General features: G+C 36.5%; 2 protein-coding genes across 4 annotated transcripts; one reads left to right on the forward strand and one right to left on the reverse strand.

The window, feature by feature from the left end:
* Positions 1 to 7,816: 7,816 nt before the first annotated feature.
* Positions 7,817 to 17,058, forward strand: DGL1 (dolichyl-diphosphooligosaccharide-protein glycosyltransferase 48kDa subunit family protein). Its single transcript, XM_088942639.1, has 13 exons — positions 7,817 to 8,231; positions 8,438 to 8,574; positions 8,703 to 8,828; positions 9,329 to 9,382; positions 9,523 to 9,636; positions 10,827 to 10,882; positions 10,961 to 11,002; positions 15,290 to 15,365; positions 15,595 to 15,666; positions 15,778 to 15,903; positions 16,012 to 16,116; positions 16,687 to 16,770; positions 16,875 to 17,058. The coding sequence occupies exons 1-13, from the start codon at positions 7,970 to 7,972 to the stop codon at positions 16,920 to 16,922; spliced, it is 1,302 nt and encodes a 433-aa protein (XP_088798765.1). The 5' UTR covers positions 7,817 to 7,969; the 3' UTR covers positions 16,923 to 17,058.
* On the reverse strand, positions 16,955 to 22,567 carry LOC148850964 (ubiquitin-conjugating enzyme E2 4-like). Of its 3 annotated transcripts, XM_088942642.1 has the most exons (9): positions 22,151 to 22,567; positions 21,378 to 21,836; positions 21,147 to 21,300; positions 20,978 to 21,040; positions 20,745 to 20,824; positions 18,098 to 18,212; positions 17,946 to 17,998; positions 17,700 to 17,828; positions 16,955 to 17,189 (listed from the first exon to the last, which is right to left on the reverse strand). In XM_088942642.1, the coding sequence occupies exons 4-9, from the start codon at positions 21,019 to 21,021 to the stop codon at positions 17,059 to 17,061; spliced, it is 552 nt and encodes a 183-aa protein (XP_088798768.1). In that variant the 5' UTR covers positions 21,022 to 21,040; positions 21,147 to 21,300; positions 21,378 to 21,836; positions 22,151 to 22,567; the 3' UTR covers positions 16,955 to 17,058. The 3 variants fall into 3 exon arrangements, with proteins under 3 accessions (XP_088798768.1, XP_088798769.1, XP_088798767.1); XM_088942643.1 differs by lacking the exons at positions 21,147 to 21,300; positions 22,151 to 22,567 and having other exon boundaries at positions 21,378 to 21,737; XM_088942641.1 differs by lacking the exons at positions 21,147 to 21,300; positions 22,151 to 22,567 and having other exon boundaries at positions 20,978 to 21,094; positions 21,378 to 21,721.
* Positions 22,568 to 27,324: the final 4,757 nt, after the last annotated feature.

Consider the following 27,324-nt stretch of genomic DNA (forward strand, 5'->3'; position numbering starts at 1 on the left):
TTATAAAGGGGCTTACACGCTAGCGCGGTAAGGGAGGCAGAGGACCACAAACGCTGTCGGGAAGGACGAATGCAAACCAGGAGCAGTGCACCTGTAGCCGGGTTGTCAACTCATGATTCATTTAATCATGCCAATTTCCTTTTCTTTTTTAACTCTGAAATTTAGGCTTGGAGTTTGAATTCTACTTTGTTGTGGGAGTTCACTGGTTGAATTGGTTTATGGGGAATTAGATCACTTGCCAATAAATACGTTTCAATACTCTACGGACACAATTGGATACCATCTCATACATGGCTGGGTCCCAATCTCGTTTTATGCTGGGTCCCAATCTCGTGGTGAGATGTGCGTTGCATGTACGAGCCAATTTCATTATCAATTTTATCATTCGTGCCATGGTATCATAAAGTTCAAAAAGATTATTTCTTTAACCAAAAGAAGGTCAAGGTATTTATGCTTGTACTGAGATGATGAGTCAAAACTGGCCACTTTATTCTCTTGTATGCGTCTCCTTTTATATGCATTCTCACTGCAACTTGCAGTTAACCTGGGCAGATGAACTCGAGTTGTTAGCTAAAAAGGAAAAAAAAGAAAAAAGAAAGGCTTTAGCTACCAGAGTCGTTTCTGCAAAGCATTTGTTCCACACTTCCATATATGCATCATATAAGCATCTTGTTTTCTCTCTCTTATTGGATTGAGCATTTTATATATGTTTCATATTTTGTAAATCACTTTTGAAGAAAATATCATTTTAACATTTCTTGCAATGAGAATAAGGTTTTAGCCTTTTACCTAACTTATATAGCACCTAATGATACATTGACACCTATCTAGTTTCAAATAACTATATAAACTATAAATAGAACCCAAAATTACTTTATTAAATTCAAAAGTATGAATATTGTCCGAAAAATGATAATGATATCAAATACCACCTTTAACTATTTGCACTTTTCTATACTTACTATTATGCACTTAAATTAAATTCTATCAGATATCCCAAGACATAGAAGCGCATGTGGTATATGCGAATTTTGCATTCAGTTCGATTTTGCGCCAGTTTGTGGTTGTAAAAATCTCATGTGATCCATCTCATCAAAATTATATTATTGAGCTAATTACTACCCACCACATCATTTAAGCTATGAAAGCTAATGACACAAATAATAGTGCTGTATGAAATAAAATTTCACATGGTGTGTCCGGACTCTCGCTATTATGATAAGAACGTTAGACAATTGCAACTCCAATCAACCCAAAATTCCAATGTCTTATCGCCATCACATCTAAAAGTATTGACAATACCTTTATTAAAATTAAATAGTCATTTTTAGTCCATCGATATAACTAGTTTGATTCCTTTTTTTATAAGCAAGCCCCTAAATAAAAGTAGATGAATCTGACCAGGTTACAATGGTAGAACTATATTCTTACAATTAAAGGGTGTTTAGTTCATGATTGTGGTACAATCAGCATTTTATATCAGGGGTGAATAAGAAAAAATTGAAAAACCGAATCAAAGCTAGTCAAAACTGAACCGAAAATTCGGTTAATCGAATCAGTTTGTTCGATTTTGGTTTGGTATTTTTAAAAAATCCAAGGTATTAATTCAGTTCCAGTTAACTAATATAGAAAATCAATTAATATACATATCTTTTTATATATTTTATGTATATTATATATATTTTTTATATTATAAATTAATAAGTATGCATTATATATAAATATATATATATAATATTTTTTATATTGTATATTATAAATATAAAAAACCAAGGAACCGAACCGATGGTTAATTAAACCGATCGGCTTTAATTCAATTTCAATTGCTGACTTTCCAAAAACCGATAATATCGGTTAGGTTTCAAAAATACCCCTGTTTTATATGCTATTTGTATGCTATTACTCATTTTAGCTAGAACCAGAAAAATGACATTTTTTAGCACAATTTTTATAACTTTCTTGTGGGAACATCATTATGACTCCAGTCATAATGTCGTCTCTATTAGATGATGCCCATGTGATAAAAAAGAATGATACTCAACTTAAACTAATTGTTTAATTAGTGCAAGTACATGTACATATGAATCATGCAATAATACTCAACTTAAAACTCTGTTTTCTTTGTTGTAATGCAATACGTACAAAATTCTTCAAATGAAGTCATTCCTTTGTCTTGTTTAGTATGGAGGATTCTTGCATGAGAATGGGTGGATATAAGGAGTCCGCATCTGAAGGCCACAACACTGATCATGTTCACCCAACTGTACTTAAAAAATGTCAATGATGTAAAATAAAACCAATATTCCAAATGTGCGACTTGATGAATGTGCAGATCAGATGATTCAGATATCGAATGCAAGACCTGTTCATGACTGGGCTCGACCTTAGCTCTTTGCAAAATCTAAGTGTTGCTGGTCCAAAGTCCAAAGCAGTATAAGATACTCGTGAGCCCGGCCCATAAACAGGTCTAGTGGATACAAGTGACAATCACCAACCTAAGTAGTTTGGCTGCAATGTAATTCTTTGTTTCAATGCAAGAAGCAACACTTTTATAGCAGTCATATAACGAATAAGCAATATCTACTTTAACTTAACCCTATGTTTGGTTTGAAAGAAAAGGTACAAGTCACTAACTTCTTTTTATTTTATTTTACGGTTACCTTTCGAAATTGTTTGGACCATAAAGAGCTTGACTTATTTTATTTTACAAAAATAGTGTTTGTTAATTACATAAAGTCCATTTGTGAGCACGCTTGGTTATTATTGCCTATGCATATAATTTTGTTTGTTTTTTAATTTTAAATTTGTTAACTTAAAAAAAAAATTGTGGGACAAGCACTGCGATCTTCAACTCTTATTATCATAATTAGTAGTAATGTAGCTTTCAGATGGTTTTGATTTTTGAGTGAATGTGTATGATCAGACCGCAAGTCTTCCATGCATTTCTCTTCCTTTTTTTAGTTATGTTTATTGACTTATTAGATGGATCAGCATGTGAGAACTAAGGGTGTCAATGGACCGGTTTTGGATTGGATCCCGTCCAGTCTAAAATTAATTTGGATGGATTGGACAGACCAACAAGGCATATTGGATTAGACTAATCCGGTCCAAAATATTTGTTAGATTGGAGTGGACCTGGTCCGTCCGTAACAAATTTATATTAGATTGGATTGGATTAAGCCAATATCTGGTCCATTGATATAAGATAAGAATATGTGTCAATGGAAAGTATTTGGGTTGAAACCAATCTAAATCAAAATGAATTTGAACATATTGGACTGTCCAAACATTGAATTAGACCGATACAAATTGGTCCAAAACATTAACGGGATTGGATTGTACCTGGTCCATTTATAATGAATTCACATTAGACTAGATCAGACTGGACCAATCCAGTCCAATTGACACCCCTAGTGAGAACAGCCCACCTTCAATTGGGATTCACAGACACGATTCCCTTTTGGCTAACAAATTGGATGATCTCACTGCCCTCTTATAATTTCCCTTTTGTAATTTCTTTTTTTTTTCTACCAAAAATAAGGGATTCACACAGCCTAATTTCCCACTTTGTCTCTTCCTTAGCATTCATTAGTAAGCCTTTGTACTTGACAGGACAAAGGAGAAAGTTTACTTAACAAAAGAAGCATTAACAGTGACTTTCACTGAATTTAAACTCCGACAATAGAAAAGCAAAATAAACAAATAAACAAAACAAATAAACAAACAAAGTTTTGAAGATTGTTTTTGTTTTTTATGTTTATCTATGAAATAATTTTCTTATTTGTTTTTTAATCTCTAGATATAATGAAACTGTTCCATGTCTATTTTTCTTTCATTTTTTGGGGGTGGGGGAGTTCAAAAATCTGAATCTTTTAATCTTATAGTATTTCTTTTACAGTTTTACCCTTTTAAATAGATTTCAGCACTTTGACCCCTACTCCATTAATGGGGTTGACATTATGACAATGAAGGTAAATTTACTAAATCGTGCATTTGAAATTCCATGGGCTTAGAGAAAAAAAAAATATATATATATATATATATGAAAAATGACAAATAAAGTATAATATTTTATTCTTCAACAATGGTTTAAAAGAAATATTGTCGTTGAAGGGAATCAGGGATACATCGGGTGATTGGCAGAGGAGACTTTTATCTGTAACCAGCTGCCGGCAGTAGAGGTGGAAGCAAGATGGGAGGAGAAAGAAAGAAGATGAAGGGTATAGGAGGATTTGGTTTCTCGAGAGAAGATAAATTTTGATCAAGAAAAAAACTGCAAAAAGAAAAATAATATTCTGAACCAAATATTCTCTCACCCGTCAGCTGAGCTCGCACATGCTAAATAACATTAACGTGCCTATATAATGTGGAAGACTATTATTGGTTCCACAGCCCTCTTCACAACGTTGCCCATTCACCTAATCTGGACTCCTTTTCTTAGCCCACTGTATTTGGCATTCCTTATTTTAAGAATTTATTTCCTTTTTATAGTTAAAAATTTATTATTCATAAGGGCATTTTAATTACAAGAAGGAGATAAATCTTTGAAAAAGAATGCCAAATGCTTGGTGGGTAAAAAATACTCAATATTCAATTATTCATAGGGTCATTTTAACTACAAAAAAAGGAATGTCAAATGCAGCCTAAACCTTGAATGAATAATTTAATAAAATGGGATTTGGTCCTCATAAGACCGTAATTGCATCATTTGCATAGTCCCTTGCAGCACCTTTCCATGAAAAAAATGTAGAAGTAGGGAGATATTCTCAATATAAGACTGTAAAAGACTATACAAACTATGAACGATGTAAACAAGTCTTTATGAGCACTGAATCCCATCTCCAATTTAATTATTTTACCTCCTTCAGACCAGTAATGGAGTAGGGGGCAAATTGCAGAACTCCAGAGATTCAGGAGGGATTTTTGCACCCCCCCAATGTATTAGGGTGGCAGTCTGTATTCTTTAATTTAAATGCAATGTAGGTTCGATTTATTGTTAGTGTATGAGCAGGTGATTAAGGGAATAAACTACTATTGACTTTGGCAATCTATGTCTTCTGTCCTCTAAGTAGCAGCCTAATGAGACATATGAGAGAAACGTGATGCTGTCATTCATAGCCTAGTCCCTAGGGAATTTGAATCTACACACAAACAGTCCATCCAAAACTGAATTGTATAAAGTTAATTTACACATGTGCTCAGTCCGGAAGGATTACAAAAACAAATATGTAGAGTAAGGTTTAAAAAATCAACATGGAATCAAACCGTTCTGGCCATCGGTTTTTAGTTTGATGGTTTGATCGTTCGGTTCAAGTATATAGTTTATTCCAACTTAAAAAATGATAATAATTAAAATAAAAAATAGTAAAAAACCATTGAATGGATTAATGGTTCGATTGCTCGAATCAACAGTTTTTAGCCAAAGATTATGTCAATGTTCAAAATATCGATACCCCTATATTGATGTATCGGGTGAATCGATACAGCTTTTGGTATCCTTTTTTTATTTTTATTTTTTTCACAACTGGTTCAGGGGAACCAATTTAGGCCTCTCCCACACCCTGAACCAGTCAGACCCCCAATACGCCCATTATAAAAGCACATTGAAGGGGTCTCGAAGCGATACATCAACTGATACAGGCCAATACATATTGATACTTTAAACCTTAGACCAGATTTAAAATGAAATGGAACTGATTGTTTAAACAATTTCCATGCCGAACAATCTAATCATATGAATAAAAAACAGTTTAAAAGATTGATGGAAAAAAATCTTATATTTTATATTATTTTGCATGTATTTGCAATGTACGTATTTATATATTTATATTTATACTATTTCCAAACTGAGCCATAGGTTAAATATATGACGCATCATTAGATTTGGTAAATCTTACTTTACTTCCCAAGGAATGATCCATTAGCATGTTATCATTGAATAACGTGCAATTGTCATCATTGTGTTTTGAAATTTCTCGAGTTTGGGTCGAAAATATGATTCTACCATACTGAAGTAAGAAACCTTAGTCTGTCATTTAATAGGGTGGCTGACATCGTTATGTGGATAGTTTACCGGTTTACTGGATGAGAGGAATACGAGCTAATAATTGGGTTGTATTGTTAGATTTTACCTTAAAAACTCACATTTTTTAACTTGCTTTGGCTTGAACTCAACAGGGAGATAGGCTTCGTATAAAAAATTAAGAATGATTTCTTTCATGCATTTAAAAAATTAAGCTCGTGAGTTTCTTGAGCTGGGCTTTATGCTATGTTTTAAAAATTGACCTAGAAGCTATTTGCCTTTGGGTTGCGGGTCTCCGGTGAACGGGTTAGATTGCTTTATGTGTATATAAATACATATTTTATTAATAAATAGTATGTAATTATGTTATATATATAATACATGTATTATTTTACGTTTAATTTATATGTATATAAATACATGTATTCATAAATAGTATGTAATTGTGATTTGAGGCCAAAAGATGTTATTTTGTGTAAACAGCGGGACAATGTGCCTATGATATATTGGGACACATAGATCTCGAAAAGTTACCTAAAATAAAAAAATCACCTTATTCAAATATCGGAATACAAAATTATGGCCATCGAAAGTTTGTATATACATTGAGTGTGCAACCCGTGACTTAGTGACTAGGGCGAATGGGTCAATGCATTAAACTACCCAGATCGGATGGTTTTTGGCCAAGTCAACATTTTTTGATTGAAGGGTGGATTTCAACAGAACTATACTTAAAATTAAAACCAGATAATGGTTCAAATGGTTCAACCATTTCGATCAACGGTGGATTGAAAATACTGATTTAAATTTTGACTAACTTAATGATCAAACATGTATATTAAGCTCAACTTCGGCACAAAGCTAAATTTGGATCGAGTCAAATCAAAATTTTCATGAATCAAGCTCAAATGCCTCACAAATAACTTGGTTCGTTTCACTCGTCTGGTACCATCCAAGTTGATATGGGGCTAAGATCGTAATTGGGCGGATTTGGACAACTTGGGTTTGGGTCGATTTTCAGCCATTCATCTTGTCTGTATACCCATTAGTGACCCACTTTCATAGAAAGTGGCCAAAATCCGATCTATATTTATTCTAACTCCTCCAAGTCATCACCATTTATGATACAGGGGATGATTATGGGTTGGACCGGGTTGGGTATTTACATGGGCAATCAAGAAATTAGGACTGCGTTTGGTTGCAATACAAATGTAAATATATACATTACATATTTATCCATTTTTTGGTTCATGAATGCAAATACGGTTCACATTTTAAACCATTTTTGCATTCATCCTGTTTGTTTGAAATCGGTGCAAAGGTGTAGGCCCATCATTAACTGTTCCAACTATGCTCCAATACCCCAACTTTGATAAAAAAGTTAATTATCAAATAAATACAAACTTGTATATAAAAAATAGGTACAATAATGCTCTATTTTTAGAATACAAAAGTGTCAGAAAATACAATTTTACTTTGATAATCATTACTTTTTTAAATAAATACTTACAAATACGAATCGGAGTGAATAAATACCCCGGTTCGACGTTTGTATCGCAAACAAACGCAGCTTAGAGAAAATCTAATTGAGTCATTGACACATGATTTGTTATGCAGCCTAAAGTCCAACTTGGGGTGGGCTAGCCTTGCCTAGACTCGTAAATGTTGCTAATCTTTGCGCTTACAATTTGCCCATTGACAACAATGTAGCAACCAAGCCCAAACTTACGAGCCTAACTCCATAGGCCCATTTTCAAAGTCCATAAGTCCCAAGTCCTGGTTCCCGCTGACCGAGGGGAGCGATGGGATGACTTCGTCAATTTTGGAAAAATATAAGGGCATTATCGTGATTATGTACGTTGAAATCGATTCATTTAAAGTCTACGATCCATTTCGTGTCTTCGGGTAAGAGCTCTGCAAATCTCGAGCTCATAAACCCTAGAGGCAATGGCGAAGCTCTTTGTCACTTTAATTTTACTGCTTCCACTTCTTTGTAACTGTTTCTCCTCAGAGAACCCTACGGATCGACGTATTCTCGTATTGCTGGACGATTTGGGGATCAAATCCTCGCATTCAATTTTCTTCCGGTCTCTGCAATCTCGCGGATTCGAACTTGATTTCAAGCTCGCAGACGATAAGAAGATCACTCTACAGAGATACGGCCAGTACTTATACGATGGCTTGATTCTGTTTTCTCCGACTGTTGAGCGTAAGTTCCACATTACACAATTATAGATATTTGTGTTTTTCTGCAATCAAAAAATTTTATTTTGTGGAGAATTTGCTATCTGTTGTACACGATCCCCAGCTTTTTGGAATTTGTAATGGAAATTTACCGGATTTATATTTAAGTATTATTATTACACATTCTCTATGGCCAACGTCTTTCTGCTTGCTCGAACTATCAAATTTCAGGCTTTGGAGGATCATTGGATTTATCTGCTGTTATGGATTTCGTTGATTCCGGTCATGATTTGATCATTGCTGCTGATGTTTCCGCATCTGATCTGATTCGGGACATCGCCACTGAATGTGGAGTTGATTTTGACGAAGTGAGTGTAGCACTCATTCTTTTTCCAGACATAGAGCCAATTACTTCACTTTATCTCGTTTCTGTTCTAGTATTTTTTTTCTAGATATTCTTCTACATCATTATTGTTTTGTTTATTCGTGGTAGCAGGATCCCGCGGCAATGGTTATTGATCACACCAGCTATGTTGTTTCAGAAACTGAAGGCGATCATACTTTGATTGCTAGTGATGATTTTATTCAATCTGATGTGATCTTGGGCAGCAAGAAGATTGAGGCAAGTTCTTAGCACTTGCAAGATGGAGATTTTGCATATCATAATTGAATTGTTCCCATCACCCCCCCACCCCCCATGTCCATGCACATTAACACCAACATGATGGTAGTTCCACTCGAACTTTTATATGACATTGTTATTTTGTCTTTGAAACCATGTACGTTGGAACAAGCTCATGCGTATCAGCACCAACATAATGGTGGTTCTGTTTGAATCACAAACTGATGTTGACTGCGGCCCCCCTCTCTCTCTCTAATCTAGTTTATGTAATTTGGGTTTTCTTTGTTTCGATTACAAACTGATATTAACTTCAGGTACCCCTCGTAGTTAATTTATGTAGTTCACAAATGTGTAGTCTTTCTCTTTTTAAAAAAGTGTCATGACACAATCAATGACCTGTTCCAGATTTTGGCATTATATTGATTGATTTCTTAATTCTTATAGACTTATGGATGATCATAATATTATTGTGAGCTGATTCTTTCTGAAACATGACACAGGCTCCCGTACTCTTTCAAGGAATTGGCCATTCGCTAAATGCTGCTAATAACCTGGTATTCTGAATATGTATATATATTTTCTTTTTTGGAGTTTATTTACTGTAAGGCATACTGGACATCCAGTCGCAAACTAATTTCAATTTCTCATCGACTGCACCTAAAGTCGTTCTTCCTTTGCTTTATGACATCTTTAGGTGTTAAAAGTTCTTTCAGCATCTTCCTCAGCATATTCTGCTAAACCTGGGGCCAAGTTGTCAAATCCTCCATCTCTCACAGGATCTGCCATATCTCTAGTCTCAATTGTGCAGGTATTTTGACAATCTCTGGTTATATAATATGCACTTGTGAGATGGTTGGGAATAATAACAGGAAAAATATTATAGTTTTATTGGTAGAAGGAGTTTTATCAACAGTACTGATGGGATAGAAAAGAATGAAAAAGGAATGATTGCAAACAGATAAACATACAAGAGGCCCATGGTAGAAGGACCATCTTGGCTTGCTTTTAGCCACTAAATTAGCCAACCTTGGCACTTCAGAGAATGGGAGTTTTGAAATTCGTTGACATATATATATATATATATTTTCATTTTATTGGTATGATGGATACAAGTTGTGCATTTACTTTTGAGTTTCTAATATACACAAGTTTTGGTTATTTTCAAGAATCTATTTGGTGCATGCATTTTTCTCTGATTAATCAACAAGTAGTACTTCAAGGCATTAGTTCTACCATCTTTATTTACTGGATTGTAAGTGCATTCTTTATTAGTAATTTAGTACCATAACAAAGATATACACAAAAGAAACAAAGAAAAGTAAAAAGATGGTTGCTGCAGTAGTTTGTCTTCATTTTACTAGATGTTTTCATAAATTTTCTTTTCAGTTTCTTTTTTTCCCTTGGATGTGTTAAGGATTTCGAAACCTTATTGTGGATTTTGTTTCCCATCTGCCCAACATGTTTTTTTGGGATTGTATTTCTGTGAACTCTTGTATTTTATCAAGGGCCGATAACTTGACATTATTGTAAATTTATTAGGGGGTGAGTAAAACTGGACAACCCAAAGGCTAAGCTGAAGGAGGTGTTATATAATAAAGAATACTGGCTTTTCCAAAAGAAAAAGTGTATATGATCCAAAATGATGTTAGTGCATTTACAGACTTGATAATTAGAATTTGAGCCAATATGGTAATATTATTACATGTTTTCATTACCAATGCTGAAGTTTCCCCTGGTTTATTGAAAGAGTGTATAGATTATGGTACTTATGAAATTCTGTTCTCTGATGTTCTTGCATTTTTAGTTTTTATCAAAAGAATAACTTTAATGAGGTTGCCCCTCAAGTAAAGCTAAAAGGAGTGATAACATGTTTTCTTTTATCATATGAATATGATATCATTGTTTGTTGTTGGGTATTTTTAACTGTTTAGAATATTAAATCTCATACCATCATATAGGAACTTTGTTTCTGGTGATAATAGTTCATTCATATCGCAGGCAAGAAATAATGCACGGATATTGATCTCTGGCTCTTTAGCTTTGTTCAGTAACAGGTATATGATATTTTTCAGTTATAGATTTGTTCTCTAAGACATTCATTTTCACTGATACACTATTGATCTATAATTCAGGTTTTATAGATCAGATGTGCAAAAAGCTGGAAGCTCAACCAGGTAATGGAGTTTGTTTTGTCTTTGCTTTATGTAGGTTTGCTTGGTTGATTTTTCTGGTTATTTGATTCCTGAAGTTCATGCTTTTTATTTTCATTTTAAACAGATTTATTATGTTTTTAGGTCAAGTAGGGAGCTTCCCTGCACAATTTGCCACATCTTTCATTTGGGCTGATGATGTGGGTAATCTGAGCCATCAACCAAGTAGAGACCCTCTGGATTGGATTGGTCATCTGTACAGTCCTCCAGTCTACATGAGTCCTAGTCCCCACCTTTTACTAGTATTTTCTAGCAATGCTTTCTAAGCTCAAACTTCCCTTATTAATTGAGGATAGTGAGAGGAACTTGTGAGGCCATTTTGGACCAAATCAATTCACCACGTGAAAATGCTTATGTTCTCCAGATAACAATTTCAGTCAATACTTAGTCTGCTATTATATAGTATGATGCTATTATCCTCTATGAAGGACTCAGATGCTTATGAGTTTTGTTGAGTTGCATATGAGTACTTGGAGTTACTTGATGTTGCTATGTAGATAAATTTATAATATTGCGATTCTAAAGTTTAAGTAGGGTTGAATTAGATCTGAAACTTGTAATTGAGTTTTGTTTACTTGCCATAGATGGTAACTTGCTAGGTAGTGTTTTACTCCAAATAAAAACTATTCTTCTATCTTGGGGCAAAACCAACCTGTTGGCTCAGTTTTCTGGAGGGTTTTGCGGTATTTTCAGTGTCATTCCTTAATGCTACGAGGCATTTAGAGGTTTAAGAATAGGTTCTCTTAACAGAAGGGGTTGTAGGGTGGTGGTAGGATTGTTTGGGTTCCAGAATTTAGGAGGCTGCTTTATATGAGTTTTTTTCCCTTTATTTATTTATTTTGGGGGGGAGGTGTTCCTTTCCTGCCAGATTTATTTGAAGCACTCACATCCCCATCAAATCATCTTTCTTCATGCAGAGATTGTATGTTTTTTTTTCTTGAGATTAAGCAACTTACAAGTTACAACCAAAAGAAAGAAAAACTGTAACCCACCTAGAAATTTAAAAAGGTAAAGAATTTGCACTATACAAAAAACCCTATCCACCCCCTGATGGAGGTGAGTAAATCTCTAAGGATCCGACTCTTTATTGGTAACCCATCCTATAGTATTCTTGGAGTCCCCTTCAAGAACAAGAGAGCTGACCTGGATGGATTTGGCAATCCTCAAGCTAACCAAAAGAGCTCTAACTTCAGCTTCCAGGGCATCAACCACTCTGGATGGCCCACTGAAAGCCCAAACAACACCAACATCAGCTTTGAGGATTATTCACCACCATCACCACCACTATCATCATCCAAGGCCTTATCCCAACTATACGAGGTTGGCATTTTGTTTCACCATTCCATTCTATTTAATGCCATATCCATTGTTAAATTATTGGCGCCTAAATCATTTCGTACTACTACTCATATCCTTTTTGGTCTACCTCTAGCCCTTATATCCCCTTCAACTTGCAACAAAGCACTTCTTCTTACGGGTTCTGTTGATGGCCTTGTATGCATGTTACCAGACCATCTTAGTCTACTTTTTCCTCATTTTATTATCTATTGGAGCTACCACTAGGTTCCTTTGGTAACTTCATTTTTAATTATATGCTTCTAGTTTTTCCACTCTTCCATCTCAGCCAACATTTCTGCAACACTCATCTTTTGGACACGTTTCTTGACTGCCCAGCACTCGGCTCCATACAGTATAGCTGGCCTACTGACATGTGACATCAGCTTTGAGGATTAAGCCCCTAATACCAGTAGGCCCCAAGCAACCAGAGACACTTCTGCAACTGCCATCAAACTTCAAGATAAAATCAGAAACCGGCCAAGGATTAAGAACAGCTCTGAACTGGGGATCAAAATAGGAAAAGTGCAGTATTTCAATAAGATTTCAGTCCAAGTCACCAACTCACCATAGGAAATCCCTTTGAACTGTTTTCCAAAGCATCCACAGAAAGATCTGAGACCAAGATATAATTTCCCTCCAAGATCTTCCAGGGGGGTGGACTTAATCTCAAAGATTCTTCTGCTGCACTCGTAAATACACCACATAACCACATAACAGCATGTCTAGTAAGATTTCCAAAAGATTTCCCCTAGATCCGAGTTTGTGAGCAGGCCATTGGATGAGAAAGCCCATGTTTGGGAGTGCTTATTGTTAAAATAACTCATTATTGGGTAAATGCTTATTCAAATAAGCACGTACCAGTGTTTGGTGAAAAAGTGCTTCTTTCAGACGGGTAGCATAGGTATTTTAAAAATTACGTGGAGGGCCAAGACGGGTCAGAAAGCAATAAGAGCTTAAAAATAAACACCTTCTTGGGTGCTTATTCAAAATGGGCTTGTTTCCATGAATAAACACTTATTTGGATTGGGGCTTATATATCAAGCGCCAATAAGTGCTTATTGGTGTGGACCTGGCCTCTAATAAGTGCTTATTCCAATAAGTGATTAAATATAATCACTCCCAAACATGTGCTAAATCAGAAACTGAATTGGGGAGAACCTAATACAAGCTGCCACCATGGATGAGATGAAGGAAGAATTGCCAATAAGGGACAAGCGATCACATAATTAATGAGAAGATGACTTGTTTGGATAAGATCTTGGCAATTGATGACTTAATTTGTAAAAGATGCATTTTCCTAAATTCTTTTTTTTTTTTTTGATCAATGATGCATTTTCCTAATTTCTGGAGCACACTTTGTATTTGAAGAACATACAAAATGTTTGGAATTAGCAACATCTAAGAGATATTTGTTAATATTTAATTTGAAAAGTGTAGAAACTGATGATTGATCCAAAAAAAGTCTAGAAACTGATGCAGATAATATAGTTAATGGGTGGATGCTTGGGAGGGGAGAATATCCATGGTTGTACTGCTGTTTCAAGTAGGGAGTTGAAATGTCAACCATTAAAATTAACACCTTGTCCAGATAGCCTTAGCAGATGAACACCTTGTCATGTGTTATAAGGTGAGCAAACATTTTACCTGATAAACTTGCTAGAGAAGGGAATCAGGGATACATCGGGTTGAGTTTTACTGGGATCAAGGCCTTCTTTGTAGGTAGTGAGAAATGTTTGTATGATATTGGCAAAGTGAGGATAGCAGATAGGCATAAGTTTGCAGTTGTAATTCATGATGTTATGTCCTGTTTATTGTTTGGGGTAGAAAAATTTGACTTTAGGCCAGTAAATATGAAATCAGAATTCATGGTGGCATCTATGGTTAAGCAATGATGCAAATGCATACTTAAAGTGGTTGCAATTTACCTTTTATGTGGGAGATATGTTAAACTGCAGCCTTTCAGTTGTAGGGGATTAAAACTTAAATTAATATACATAGGGACTCTTAAGGCAATTGTCATTTCTCATTATGGGAAATTGACTTTTTGTTCTTGATTGATTTTGTAAACAGGAGCTTTCTCATAGGAAATGTATACCTGCAACTATGGTCTATAGGTTGGCATGTTGCAAAGCATCTCTGAAATTGACATGTTGACATTTCATTGAGTTGCTTTCTTCTACTTTTTACAGACACTGCAAGGATTCCCAATTACACTCTTGTCAAAATGGAAATTTGTATAGAAGATTGAAGTTAAACCTGAGTTTAGTGGTTTTGATCCTTTGAGAGAGAATGAAACATTAGCTAGAGGCTCATGGTTTGGTTCTATAGAGGAGAAGACATTTTTGAAAGTATCAGAGGGGATATTCCTAGGGTCGCTTATTTTGTGAGTGGAATACCTTCCAACGGATGTTAAGAGCTTCTATAATATGGGCCATAGGTCCTCACATTGTAAACTTTCCATGAGCTTTATGTTACCACTCATGTTTGTATTTTTCTTCCTCTTTTCCTTTTTGTGAACACTTCAATTAAACCTTTTCATTATCAAGTATGAAATGAAAGAATACAACATAGTTTTCTATTCTACTTTGCACCATATTATCCCTTCTCCTTTGTGAAAGAAAAATTAAATCTCATAGATTCTTTTCTTTTCTGACTACTAATTTCTTTCTATCCAAGGACAATCCTTATTGCGGAGAAGCTGTTTCTAACATTCTTAAAGTTTTAAAATAGAACACTTCAAGCTATTTGGGGTGTAAAAGAGAAAACGGATTTTATAATGTTCCCCAATCTGATCTTAACATGCCTACTCCTAAGAAATGGTACATATTTTGGTATTGCACAAAAAGTCCTAGACACTTTGTAATGCTTGTCTTGTGCACAAGAAACTCATGAGTATCTATCTTGTGACAACAGACACGAGAAATCTGGTAATGAACAGTTTGTGACTGAACTTAGCAAATGGGTCTTCCATGAAAGAGGTCATCTCAAGGTGAGACATTTCAAGCAACAATCTTATTAACTCTCTTATTTTGACTCTTGGATCTTATCAAATTCTTTGGATGCTGATAAGAATAGTGATCCAAAGAAAAGACTATAGATCAGACAATTACAGTCACTAGGTTGCCTTAAGTTCAAATTTTCATGTATGGGTAGCTAATTTGTTTTTCTAGTCATTTCTGTATCATATTAAGTCATCCTTATGGTTTTTTATATTATAGGCTGTAAATGTTCATCATCACAAAGTTGGGGAAACGGATGAACCTGCAATGTACAGGATCAATGATGACTTGGTAACTGCCTCCCATTCATTTAGATGCCAAATCATAAACACAAAGCAAAATGAACATCTATAAGCTGTCTTGTTGGTTGTTGTATTGCTCACTGCTTTTATCTGATTGAAGGAATACTCTATTGAGATTTATGAGTGGTCTGGAACGAGTTGGCAACCATATGTGGCTGATGATGTCCAAGTGCAGTTCTACATGATGAGCCCCTATGTGCTGAAAACTTTGTTGACTGACCAAAAAGTACATATTTTGATCCCCAATACCATTTGCATTTGCTCCTGCACCCTGTTGTAGTGTTGTTCATGAACCCCCCCCTCTCTCTCTCTCACTGTTCATCTTTTTCTGCAGGGACGGTACTTTACATCTTTTAAGGTCCCAGATGTTTATGGAGTTTTTCAATTCAAGGTTGAATACCAGAAGCTTGGTTACACAAGCTTATCTCTTGCAAAGCAGGTATTTACTTCTCTCTAACAATTTGCCCCTTTATAATGCTTAACTGAACAACCTGAAACCTAGATTGTTCATTTGTTAACCAGGCTTGGTTGATCATATCTTTCTGTTATTAGTTGTGCATACTTGCATGGAACTTAGTACTTCTATGATAGGTTTAACGTGTTTATCACCTGTTGAAATATGTTGATTGGGGAAAAGTGCTGTTTTAATGCTTTATATAAGCATAGAAGAAAATAAGAAGACTTACAGAACATTGGTGGTCTATGTAGTATGTAGGCCACCTTAACACCAGCCATTTTATGTAGTTAAAAGGTGCAAGAAAAATATCACGTTCACATTGTTTCACTGTTATTTGCTAAACCGCATTATTCATCATGTGAGATGGACTGTGGACTTGATGTTGAATCATATGGTAGTAGACTTAACGACCATACTGGCACTATTTTTCTCATCTTATTACAGCTAGCTTGTGTGGGATTCTGTAATTAGTTGTGGCAGTTGAAATTATTTTCCTATATCTAGATGCACCTCTTCATTTTACTGAAGAAAGATGAAATTTTTGGACTGCAGATTCCAGTCCGGCCCTTCAGGCACAACGAATATGAAAGATTTATAACAACAGCTTTTCCCTATTATGGAGCCTCATTTTCTACGGTACTCTCTCTCTCTCTCTCTCTCTCTCTCTCTCTCTCTCTCTTACACACACACAGCTGTTTTTGGTAACTTGGCAATTATTCTCACTTGGGTACTGGTTGCAGATGGCAGGTTTCTTTGTCTTCAGCGTTGTGTATCTATACAACAAATAGCCATAGAACATGTCCTTTTGGAGAAACTTAGGTTGAGAATGTGGAAATACTTCCATTTCGTATTAACATGTTTTGGCTGAAGAGGAATCACACAATTGTTTACAAATTTTATTTACAAAGAGGGTAGTTGAACCAATTAAATGCCTTCAACTTCCATTTCATCTTCACTGCTCTTATAATCCTCATCATCACTTGCTTCTTCTGCATCGTCTTCTTCTTCCTGCTGTCCTTGGATGTCTTCTGGTTTGGCATACCTGGCACAGTGTTCTGTTGCCGGGAACAAAGCAAAGGACATACAAGTCAACCGTCAGCATACCCTAAAGTCTATCCCTTATGAAAATAATGTTCTCTGCTTCATGGGTCGAACTGGGTAACTATAAACCGACTGATTTGGCAACACCTAACAATGTGGTCTTTCGGAATCTGTTGACATTATTTCTCCCTCGGGGGGATTGCCCGGTCTGTTCTTTTATATTCATATTGTCCCGCACAGCTGAAACAACTGCTGCTTTCTTCTGAATTCTGATAGTGGGCTATATGGTGCTGCCTAAAATGCCCGGGTGGATATCTAACGCTTCTTGTGGGATTGGCTTTTTTGTAATTTACGTACATGAAACAGAGCCACCAGTTTGTGTTCAGATATCAAAATGGTGTAAAGGAGCTCAAAAGTGTAAAACTCTCAAGTAGTTCTGTTTTTTCTCGAGAGGGGTTATGTGGTTTTGCCTAAAACATCCAGGCCTATGATGCGTTGATTTAATGAGTTTGAACACAACGTACCTTTGACTTTTTGCTCGTAAACCTTGCGGTCCCTCATCATCAGAGCTGCAGCTTCGCCGTTAAGGGGATCCGTGGGATTTGGATAGAGTAATAGTTGGGGAAGAAAGACCTCGAATATATTGATGAGATCTGCATGAAGATACTAGGCATTCAGATTGGTAATCGATGGCACGTCTGGAGTGCCAGTGGCCCAGTGGGTGAAAATGTGACGCTGAGAATGGACCGAAAAGTAAGGAAAATAGTTACCGAACATGGGGCTCCATGTTTGGTTGATAACATCGAGGCAGACGGAACCTGACCTGTTGAAACAAAAAATAGGGGGTCACTCGTGGTTTTATGAGAGATGTTTGGTTTTGTTTTTGATGAAAAAAGCAAGTCCAAAATGGGAGGGTGTTTACATCTCGTCGATGTTGGGGTGGTAGATGCGGTTCACAAAGCCAATGGATGGAGATTTGTAAGGGTAAGCGTCTGGCAGTTCTACTCTCACCTTCCAAACTCCGCCACTGTACAAGCCTGTCATTAAATTAAACATCATATTCAGTTTGTCACTTGAAAACCTAAAAAATCAGTTTGTCGATCAATTAAAGAACCAGAAAAATATTGCGTGCTACATATGCAAAGGATGGACAGCGATAGAAGCTAGGATCTCTGATTTATTTAGCAGAGACCTGGACCAAATCCCACTGCCACCAGCGCACCAGGGTTGCGGAGGGGGAGGGGGAGGGGGTGTTAAGGGATGCTATCCCCGTTGCGTAGCCCCATGAAAAAAAAGTGCTCTAATTCTTTAATAAAAGAATGGAGTTCTACCTTAAAGACATGATATGTTAAAAACAAGGTTCAAAATATCGATATGCCGGTAGAGGCATATTGGTAGGTTTTTTTAGTATCTTTTCAAATCCAGTTCAGAGGGACTGTTTTAAGGTTTGTCCACCCCCCAAACTGGTCAAAACCCTGGTACACACTCTGTAGGGATGTATTAGGAAGCTCCCGACATGATATGTATCAGTTAATACGTATCGATACTTTAAACCTTGGGTAAAAACTTGTAACTAATTAACTGATGCCATAGAAGTGGTAACCGGCGAGTTAGGGGTGGTTTGATTGGTCAAACCCTTCCCAGTATCATGTTTTCCGATACGATATGATACATATCGATACTTTAACATTGATTTAAAAACTTGTAACTAATCAACTGATGTCATAAAAGTGGTAACCAGCTAGTTAGGGGGTGGTTTGGTTGGTCAAAACCTTCCGGTATCATTTTTTCCGGAATCTGCACTATTTTTGTATTAGCATTTCCGTAAACTAGTGTAAATGCCATGTGTACAAATATAAAGATATAAAATGGCTTCATTTAATCAAATATAACTCTCATGGCATGCACCAAAACCTATATTTGGAGAAATATTCTGATGCCAAAAACCCTTTTAGATGACTGAAAATTTTCATGCGGTAGTATGTCCTAGTCCAAGACCCATATTTGGAGAAATATGTTGACGTATTCGTGTTTTTGCACCAATAGAAAATTCCTTTTCCCCTTGTTTCTGCAAAATCGCTAATGCAACATATGCTCTAAAATGTAGGGTTGCAAATGATGTCCGTTTGGCCAAAATTGGATTTAAATCAATCCGTATAATGTGATATGAATTTGGTCTGTTTTCAATTGGATTGGTTATGGATGTACTACAATCACAATGCGATGCAATGATATTTAAATTAAAAACATTTACATTCAAGCTCTATACGACAAAATTAATATATAACAAAGCTTGCATGTTGTGCAAGTCTTATAAAAGTTTTATTTTATTTATGGGAATACAATATTAAGATCATTTTGTGCAAGTTGTTCATAAAATTCTCTCAACTTTTTGTTTGTTTCTTATTTTATATCAAAAGCGAACATAGCCAAAAAAATCAATAAAGCATGAATGCATTCACGGTTGTGCTTCAGATGAAGATCACCATACCAAACACCACCCTAAGGTCTAGGTCCTTGATCTATTCTATTAATTCTAAACACTGGGCGATTCAATTGTTCATTCGTTTTATCCATTTCGTTACTACGTTATTGATCATTCTAGCTCTACCATCCTGGAATGGAGTATATGCCACTCCAAGGCCTTAATGTGTATACTCCAATAGTCGTCACGCAGCAATTGGATTGGAATCTTCTGTCCCCGTGATCCTACTCTAATATGATGGTGATTCACGTGATTTTATCTGTGAATAAGGGCTATTTGGGATTCTCTTCATAAATAGCTTTATTTGGGAATTGCGAGGGCTGATGCCTTGTCGAATTGTTTTCCATTAACTGCTCTTAAGAAGCTACTAAAATGAGCTTCAATGCTCAGTGGAGACTTTTAACTTTTTTTTTTTTTTTTTTTAAATAAAAGAGTTAGCTAAATTTGATAGATGTGTGATGGGCTAGAGGACCAATCATTACGCTATGGGCCTATGGTTTAGGTTTTCTGGATTTTCCACCAAATATGTTTATAGGCTGTTCAGGTGAGGCCCACGTTGCAAAAGTAGAATCCACAGGCCCACCGCTGGGAGGTTCTCCCAAGTCAGGGATAGACGTGGATTCCACATGTCCAACGGTATTCTGGTGGGTGTCATCGTATCCATATTCCATACGTGTGGATATGGATTTTTTGGATAAGTCATAACGAGAGAAGATCAGGATTCAGGCAGTGATTTCCAATCCGCAGCCACGAAATTCGACATCTGGATTCCACTCCAAGAATATTTGGTTTAATACTACATCCAAACACGTCGTTTGCCCATTTGTTGAAACTTTTCAAATTTTAGGTACAATACCCTAACACAAAAAGGAGAGATTCCAATCCAATCGCAAAGTGGAATTCCGAATTCAGGCTCTTCAGATGGGATAGAAACGTTAAAAGAGGACAAAAGGCTTCCGTATATCTATATGCCATTGAATGGAATATGGAATCATCATACATACGACACTGTGTCATTTCTATTAATAATATGATGATGATAATGATGTGGGCCTGGAAGGAATGGATATGAGATAAAACTTACTGTTTGGCGGGCCGTTGAACTCAACAAAGAACTCGCTGACGGAGTCGTTAATCGTCTCCACTTTATAATCTGTCATCATCCTGTTGTCATTCATCATTCACCATTTCCCAGGTTAATCACACCAGATTACCAGAGGAACAAAAAAGACTCGAGAAGCAACAAAAGTGGAGAACCCAGAAGCTAATAAAAGTAATATAAAGCAAAAATAGAGGAAAGATTTTGTAGAAATTTACAGTTTCATGACATCCATATCTCTTCGTTTGCTTGGAGACGACATCTTCTTCTTTCCTTTATTTCTGAAAGGACCAAAACACGTTCCTGAGCCTTCGATCTCTATCCGGATTGTCCTCCTTCACAAATTTGGGAAATTTGTATCTCCTTATAGGAGAGAAAGAAACTAACCAGAAATAGATTCGAGAAAGAGAGAATCCAAAGATCTAGTATATATGATGTATTTCGAATGTCCGTTCCCTTTGAAATTCTCCTTCGGATTAATCAAAGATTTCAATCCTCGACCACCGGTAAAGCAAGAAACAGAAATTCGAAGGGAAAAGACCTAAAATTTGAGGATGCAATGAACATATAGACGAGTAAAATCACAATGGAGAGAAGAAAAATAGCTTATTAACTTACCACGAAGATGCAAATTACAGTAACGTCGATAGATAGCTGGCACAGGGTAGGAGAATGAATCAGGAAGGAAGAGAGCTAAAAAGGTTGAAGATTTCTGTGAGGAATCTTCAACAATAATCTGACAAGAAATTCTAGTTTGACGGAATGGAGTTGCAAAAATTGAATATAAAAGGAAAGAAGGAAGATGGAATAAGAAACGTATTAAGAGCACAGCAGATGGGTTTAGGTTCTTTGTCTGCGAAGAAAAGAATTAAACAAGAGAAGAAGACAAGTAGTATTATATCGAATTTAAATTAAATTTACGGGAATAGCCCTTTCACCACAATTACCGAAATGGCACAAGCTGCATGCTTCTTTCTCTCTCTCTCTCTCTCTCTGTAGCCAGAGCCTCCTAAGGAGCAAGGACCACCAGGTTACCCTGCCGACGTCTCTGAGAAGGCTACGCTAGGCCTAGGAGAGCTGCACGTGATGTTAAATTCGTGATTATAGACCAAGTACAGGGTTATTTCAGTAAAAGCAGACTAGGATGATTGAGAGCTTAGTATATATGTATGATTAAATTGATCAGTAGTGGATAATAAAGGTAGGAGCATTGGCAAGTAGAGGAGGTTAGTCAATTGACGTTTCTTTATTCCTGAAATGCCCCCCTATCAGACAAATTAAGACATAAAACTACCAACCAGCAACCACACGGAACCATTAAAAAAGGACACATTATTTATTTATTTATCGGTAAACATCATCTGAATATGAATTGAGAAGAAGTTGTGAACCTGAAACGCATAAGCAAACAAGAATCCTACTCTTGAAGAGTATTGTTTAGTGGGAGGCTGGGAGGCTGGGAGCCGAAGCCAAGACCCAAGACTGAAGAGGTTTCCATCTTCCATGCGTTTGGGTAATTGGGTCGTCATTGATAGGCGAGTGGTCAAGAGTTTCAGCCTCTCATTACACCACCGAGCTCTTGTCAATTATCAATTCTCAAATTATAGGATTTAGGAGTAGACAGAATGTCAAATAACTACCGTCTATTGGTGGAGAGGGTCTGCCTGACGGAGCATGTTTTGTCAAGCGATGGATTGGCCAATCCAAGGGCAAGAGGTTGCTGCCGATGGTGATGGATAAAGCCTGCCTAGCTATTTAATTTGCCATGTAGTTCAGTAGAGGGGAATCGTTCTGCTTGGATTCAACTTAATTAGCTTAAACCTACTCTTCTACCCTACTTGGTATCTTGGTCAATCACCAAACTGTGTTCCTATCCTTCTCGCAGGTCCAACCAAAAATCAATATGGAACCGGAACCGCTTTGGCCACTGGGGTTTTCAAGTCAATGGTTTGATCATTCCGTTTGAATAGATGGTCCATTCCATTTTAAGAAAATAAAGTAATAAAAAAGGTCAAAATTATTGTTTATGTCGAATGGGTCAATAGTTTAACTGCTCAGGTTAGCGGGTCTCTAACCAAGTTAACTTTTTTTGTCCAAGGAGTGGGTTAAGGGTGAAGCCATGAAACAGAACCAATTGCTTAGATGATTTTCAGACCAAACAGTCCAACTGTCTGAATCAACAACAGTTTTAAAATACTAGACCCAACAATTCAATAGGGAAGCGTTTATTTGTAATACAAATACTGAATTAAGGTATTTATGTACCCCAATTCGGATTTGTGAGTATTTATTTGTTATACAAAAGTGCAATGATTTAAGAGGCCAAAATTGTTTTTTCTGACATATTTGTATTATGAGGAGAGCACATTATTGTACCCATTTTTTGGATACAAATTTGTGTTATAAATGGACTCATAGATTGGCATATTTGACCAAAAGTTCAAGATAGAGAAGCATTTAGTATTTGCTCTCACAATTTACACTGATTTTAAATAAACAAGAAGAATACAAAAAAGGATTATACTATAAAACCCTCTTTGTATTCTTGATATTTATACAAAATACATTTTTGTGTTTGTATTACAATCAAGTGCAGACTAAGGAGAAAAAGATACAGTTTTACTTTTACAAAGTGGGTAATGCTTTTTAGGTGCTGGGACTTAATTTCCATGCGGAGAAGAGTTCTTTCTTCCTGCCAGAGTTGGCGTACAATGGTACAATGAGTTAAATGACGTCTCTATTTGGAAATTTCTAAACTTGATTAAATGATAATATGGGGGGTGATGGTGACTTTAGCATCCACAAGAAGCCCACACGAAAACATGAAGAATTCAAAGCTTCAGCTTTAGTTTAGCACCAATACAATGGACGTAAGGGATGATTTGCAGTTGAGAACATTTATTATATGTCTCACTCACACAAGTTTTTGCCAGCATGGCTAAACCATTTTTTCAAAGCTACAAATAGTCACTTCATAAGTTCCAAAGAGCATTTGCCAATGCTGAAAATTTGATTTTATTGAATTTAATTTTTTCCATGGATGGAAGAAACTAGTTATATAGCAAAAAGTGCATTTATATCAATATTGTCCATAATGCCCCTACGAAGCATCTAATTGATTCAAGAGAAACTTCATTTAGCAAAAGAAAGGCAATTATCAACCTGAATTGGGGGTTTATGGTTAGGGGATGGGTTATCTTGGAACTCTGCCTCAATTACACTTCCATGACTCCCAAACTTAAACCCTGTGCATTAAAAAAATTAAATGATCTTCTTAGAGAAACATACAACACCAGCATCCATGGTATTATTGATTATTCCCCATCACAAATCACCTTATAACAGCCTGAAATTGAATAAGGCAAGGTGATTTATTGCTTTCTTTGCTGTTGAAGATTCATATCACATTTATTGAATTTTCTTTTGCTGAAATATTAATTGATTGCGACTGTATCAGACAAATGAAACGGATTAATATCCATCCACAGTTGAATTTGGACTCTAATGCTTTGATGAAGAAGAGATTCAATAAAATTCATTGAATATTGCAGCAAAATTCTTGACTTCAGTTCGTTTTCAAAAGAAAATAATATATGTTGTCATTTAATTGCTGATATGGCAGCGCGACTTCATACAATAGAGGAGTATTATACATGTCTACTGACCCAACCATATCATGCCAATTCATTTAAGTTCAGGTGATATTATAGATATCAGATTGGTGCCCCACAGCACCTCTTGCGACTATTTTTTCATGGGAGATATTCTCAATGCACGCTGAGATGTGCATATAGGGCGCTAATGTGATTTTCAATATTCAGGGATTTTGTCTTTATTCATCTCACATTTAGGCAGCTAGTAGAGAATCCTTGTCAGACTGGCCTGAAGAGGATTTGGGGTGCAATAATGGCGAGACTGGATCTGCTCCTCACACAATGCTCCTCACACCGACATCACAAGCACATCCAAGTCCAACTTCAGTCAGAGCAAAGCTTATTCCAACAATCTTTACAGCCTTGCATTGAGAATATCTCCCTACTTATGTGCTTTATTTCATGGGTAGATATTCTCAATGCAAGGTTACAAGAAGCTGTTGGAACAGTGTGAGGATGGACTTACTCTGACTGAAGCCAAACTCAGCACTTTGTATCATGAATCGAAACATCTCCAATGCTTATGTGTTATTATTCATGGTAGATGTTCCCAATACATGGGGATGTGCCTTTGAAGTTGGTGTGAGGAGCGGATCCCATTTTGCAAAATGACATAGGGATTGGTGTATGACTTTGTCAGGTGCACCCATAGGGTGTGGAGCCTATATGTACATTATAAAATATATAAAATAATATAAAATTCAAGATTTTGCAATCTACATATTTGTATTTAGGGTAAAATACAAAAACCTTCCCTAACGTTTCTTATAATCATAAAACCTTCCCCTATAGTTTCACTTTAGCAAAAACCTCCCCTGAAATTTTAAAGAATTCAACAAAAACCTCCCTTCTAGCAATGACCCAGACGGAGAACGTTGTACTGGTGCATCAATTTTGTTCCAAATTCCTATTTTATCCTTTTGCAAAGTTGTTTGTATACATTTTTACTGAAATACCCCTACTGACTTGTTATCCTCTTTACCTCTCCCGTCAACCTCTTTTATCCTGTCCTATCCCTGAATTCTATCGTCTAAAGAGGAGGAAAGTGTAAGCTCTTTTAGTGGCTGTTTGGCATTGTTGCCGTTTCTTGGAACGACAATGCCACATCAGCACCATGTAGGAAAAAATGGTGCTCCAGGAAACAACCCTAGAAAATGGTGCTCCACGCCACGCCTTGAAAATCGGGAAGGCATGGCTTGGAGCAATGCCCTAGTGTTTCTTGGAGCCGCAGCTCGTTGCTGCCAACAGAACAGTGATGTGGCATTGGATAATAGGTAGAAGTGTAGAAAACGTTTCTTGGAGCATTGGTACCAAACAAAAAAAGTTGTTGTTGCTTCAGGAAACGTCATACTTGGTAGAAAAGATTCCAAACAAAAAAAAGACACCGTTTTTTAAGAAAATGGTGCTTCTAATCCACACATTAATCTTTCATCCAAACCCAAACGGAACACAGTTTTTTCCTTTTTCTCCCTAAATTTTTTTTTCTTCCTCCTCTTTCAATCTCCCATGAATCTGTAATTTTTTGTTCAGTTATGTTTCTCCTGTTTATTGCCCTACTTGACTTGGAATAAAAATATATTTATTGAAGCATAAAATTTAATGTATTTTGGAGGTATGAACCTATTAAATGATATAGAGTGTTTTTTCTTACAAAAAAAATCTTAAAATCAGCAGCTGTTTGTGCTAATAGAATATTGTTTTCAGCACATAATTAATTAATGTTCACCATTCATTGGCGTGGCCGCTTGGCAATGGCAGCTCCAAGGTGATTTAAGATACATATGCTGGGAACAGTAATACAGGATGATATTGATCATCCGTATGAGGTTCCTATATCCAACCATCCACCATTACCAGTCAAGGAAGCTAATGGGACTGATGACTCATGCTCATGAGTTTTTTTTGTACATGGCCGGTTTCCAAATCATAATGCACACAGTGTGTTGTATATTTTTAGCCCCAGAATTTTCTATATACAAGTTTCCAAATCATTCTTTTGTATAAATGCATCACTTAAGTCATTTGTATATAGATTTCACTTCTAGGAAGGAAATTATTTCCAAAATTGGATCCTTTAAATAAAAAAACATCTCATATAGCCATAATCTACTATTGCAGCTGAAGCGTTTTCTCTTCCAAAGTTATGTGATTCCGAGTTTCAACTGAGATAGAGTAAACAGAGCAAGATGAACGATTTGATAACGAAATCCTTCCTCAACTACGTGAATCTGAAGAAAGAAGCGATGAAAGATTTGGATGCTGGCAACTAGACCTGTTCATGGGCCGGGTGGCCCGACGGGCTGGCCCTGCCCGACCCGACCCCTGGACGGGCTTGAACAGGCTTTTTGGCCCGCGGGCTTAACCTCGGGCCAAAAAGCCCGATCCGCATAAAATTCGAGCCGGGCTCGAGCTTTGCCAAAATAGCTCGGCCTGGCCCGACCTATAATTAAACCTAAGTAAAAACCATATGTGATGTCCATTTGAATAAATTTTTTGATTTGAGAGGTTGTTGATTCACTTATAGGCCCATTGTTCATTTAAATAGGGGAAAAAAAATCTGAATTAAAATAGATAATGTCTATTTGAATAGGGAAAAATTCAAATTTCTTTTATTAGGTTGGGCTTCGGGCTCAGGCTCGGGCTTCGAGCTTTTCATCAGGGTCGGGCTCGGGCCTAACATTTTTTTGTTAATAAAGAGTCAAAGCCCAGCCCGAGCCCAGCCCGGCCTATAAATAGGTCTATTGGCAACGCCAACTTGAAGATGGTAGCACCGGCGATGCAAAATCAAATAGACCATAGGAGGCTGAGATGGTGAAAGGGATTAGTTTCATCAAATACATCATTGGCCGACTACAGCAAGCCAACAAAGAGAGCAAGTGCCTCCACAAGCCGAAGGCCCGAAAAGCCCTGCA

Source organism: Nelumbo lutea, chromosome 5 (genome assembly GCF_056320005.1).
Source record: "Nelumbo lutea isolate HS-2025 chromosome 5, American lotus-T2T, whole genome shotgun sequence".
Lineage (NCBI taxonomy): Eukaryota > Viridiplantae > Streptophyta > Magnoliopsida > Proteales > Nelumbonaceae > Nelumbo > Nelumbo lutea.

Bases quoted from the DNA above. Each gene is read 5' to 3' on its own strand.
- DGL1 (XM_088942639.1), top strand. From the start codon at position 7,970: ATGGCGAAGCTCTTTGTCACTTTAATTTTACTGCTTCCACTTCTTTGT. The intron at 8,829-9,328 runs GCAAGTTCTTAG...AACATGACACAG, and splicing joins TGGGCAGCAAGAAGATTGAG to GCTCCCGTACTCTTTCAAGG. The intron at 15,366-15,594 runs GTGAGACATTTC...TTTATATTATAG, and splicing joins ATGAAAGAGGTCATCTCAAG to GCTGTAAATGTTCATCATCA.
- LOC148850964 (XM_088942642.1), bottom strand. From the start codon at position 21,021: ATGTCGTCTCCAAGCAAACGAAGAGATATGGATGTCATGAAACT. The intron at 17,829-17,945 runs GTAACTATTTTC...ATCTTCATGCAG, and splicing joins AACATGGAGCCCCATGTTCG to ATCTCATCAATATATTCGAG. The intron at 17,190-17,699 runs GTACGTTGTGTT...TCCCGGCAACAG, and splicing joins TTACGAGCAAAAAGTCAAAG to AACACTGTGCCAGGTATGCC.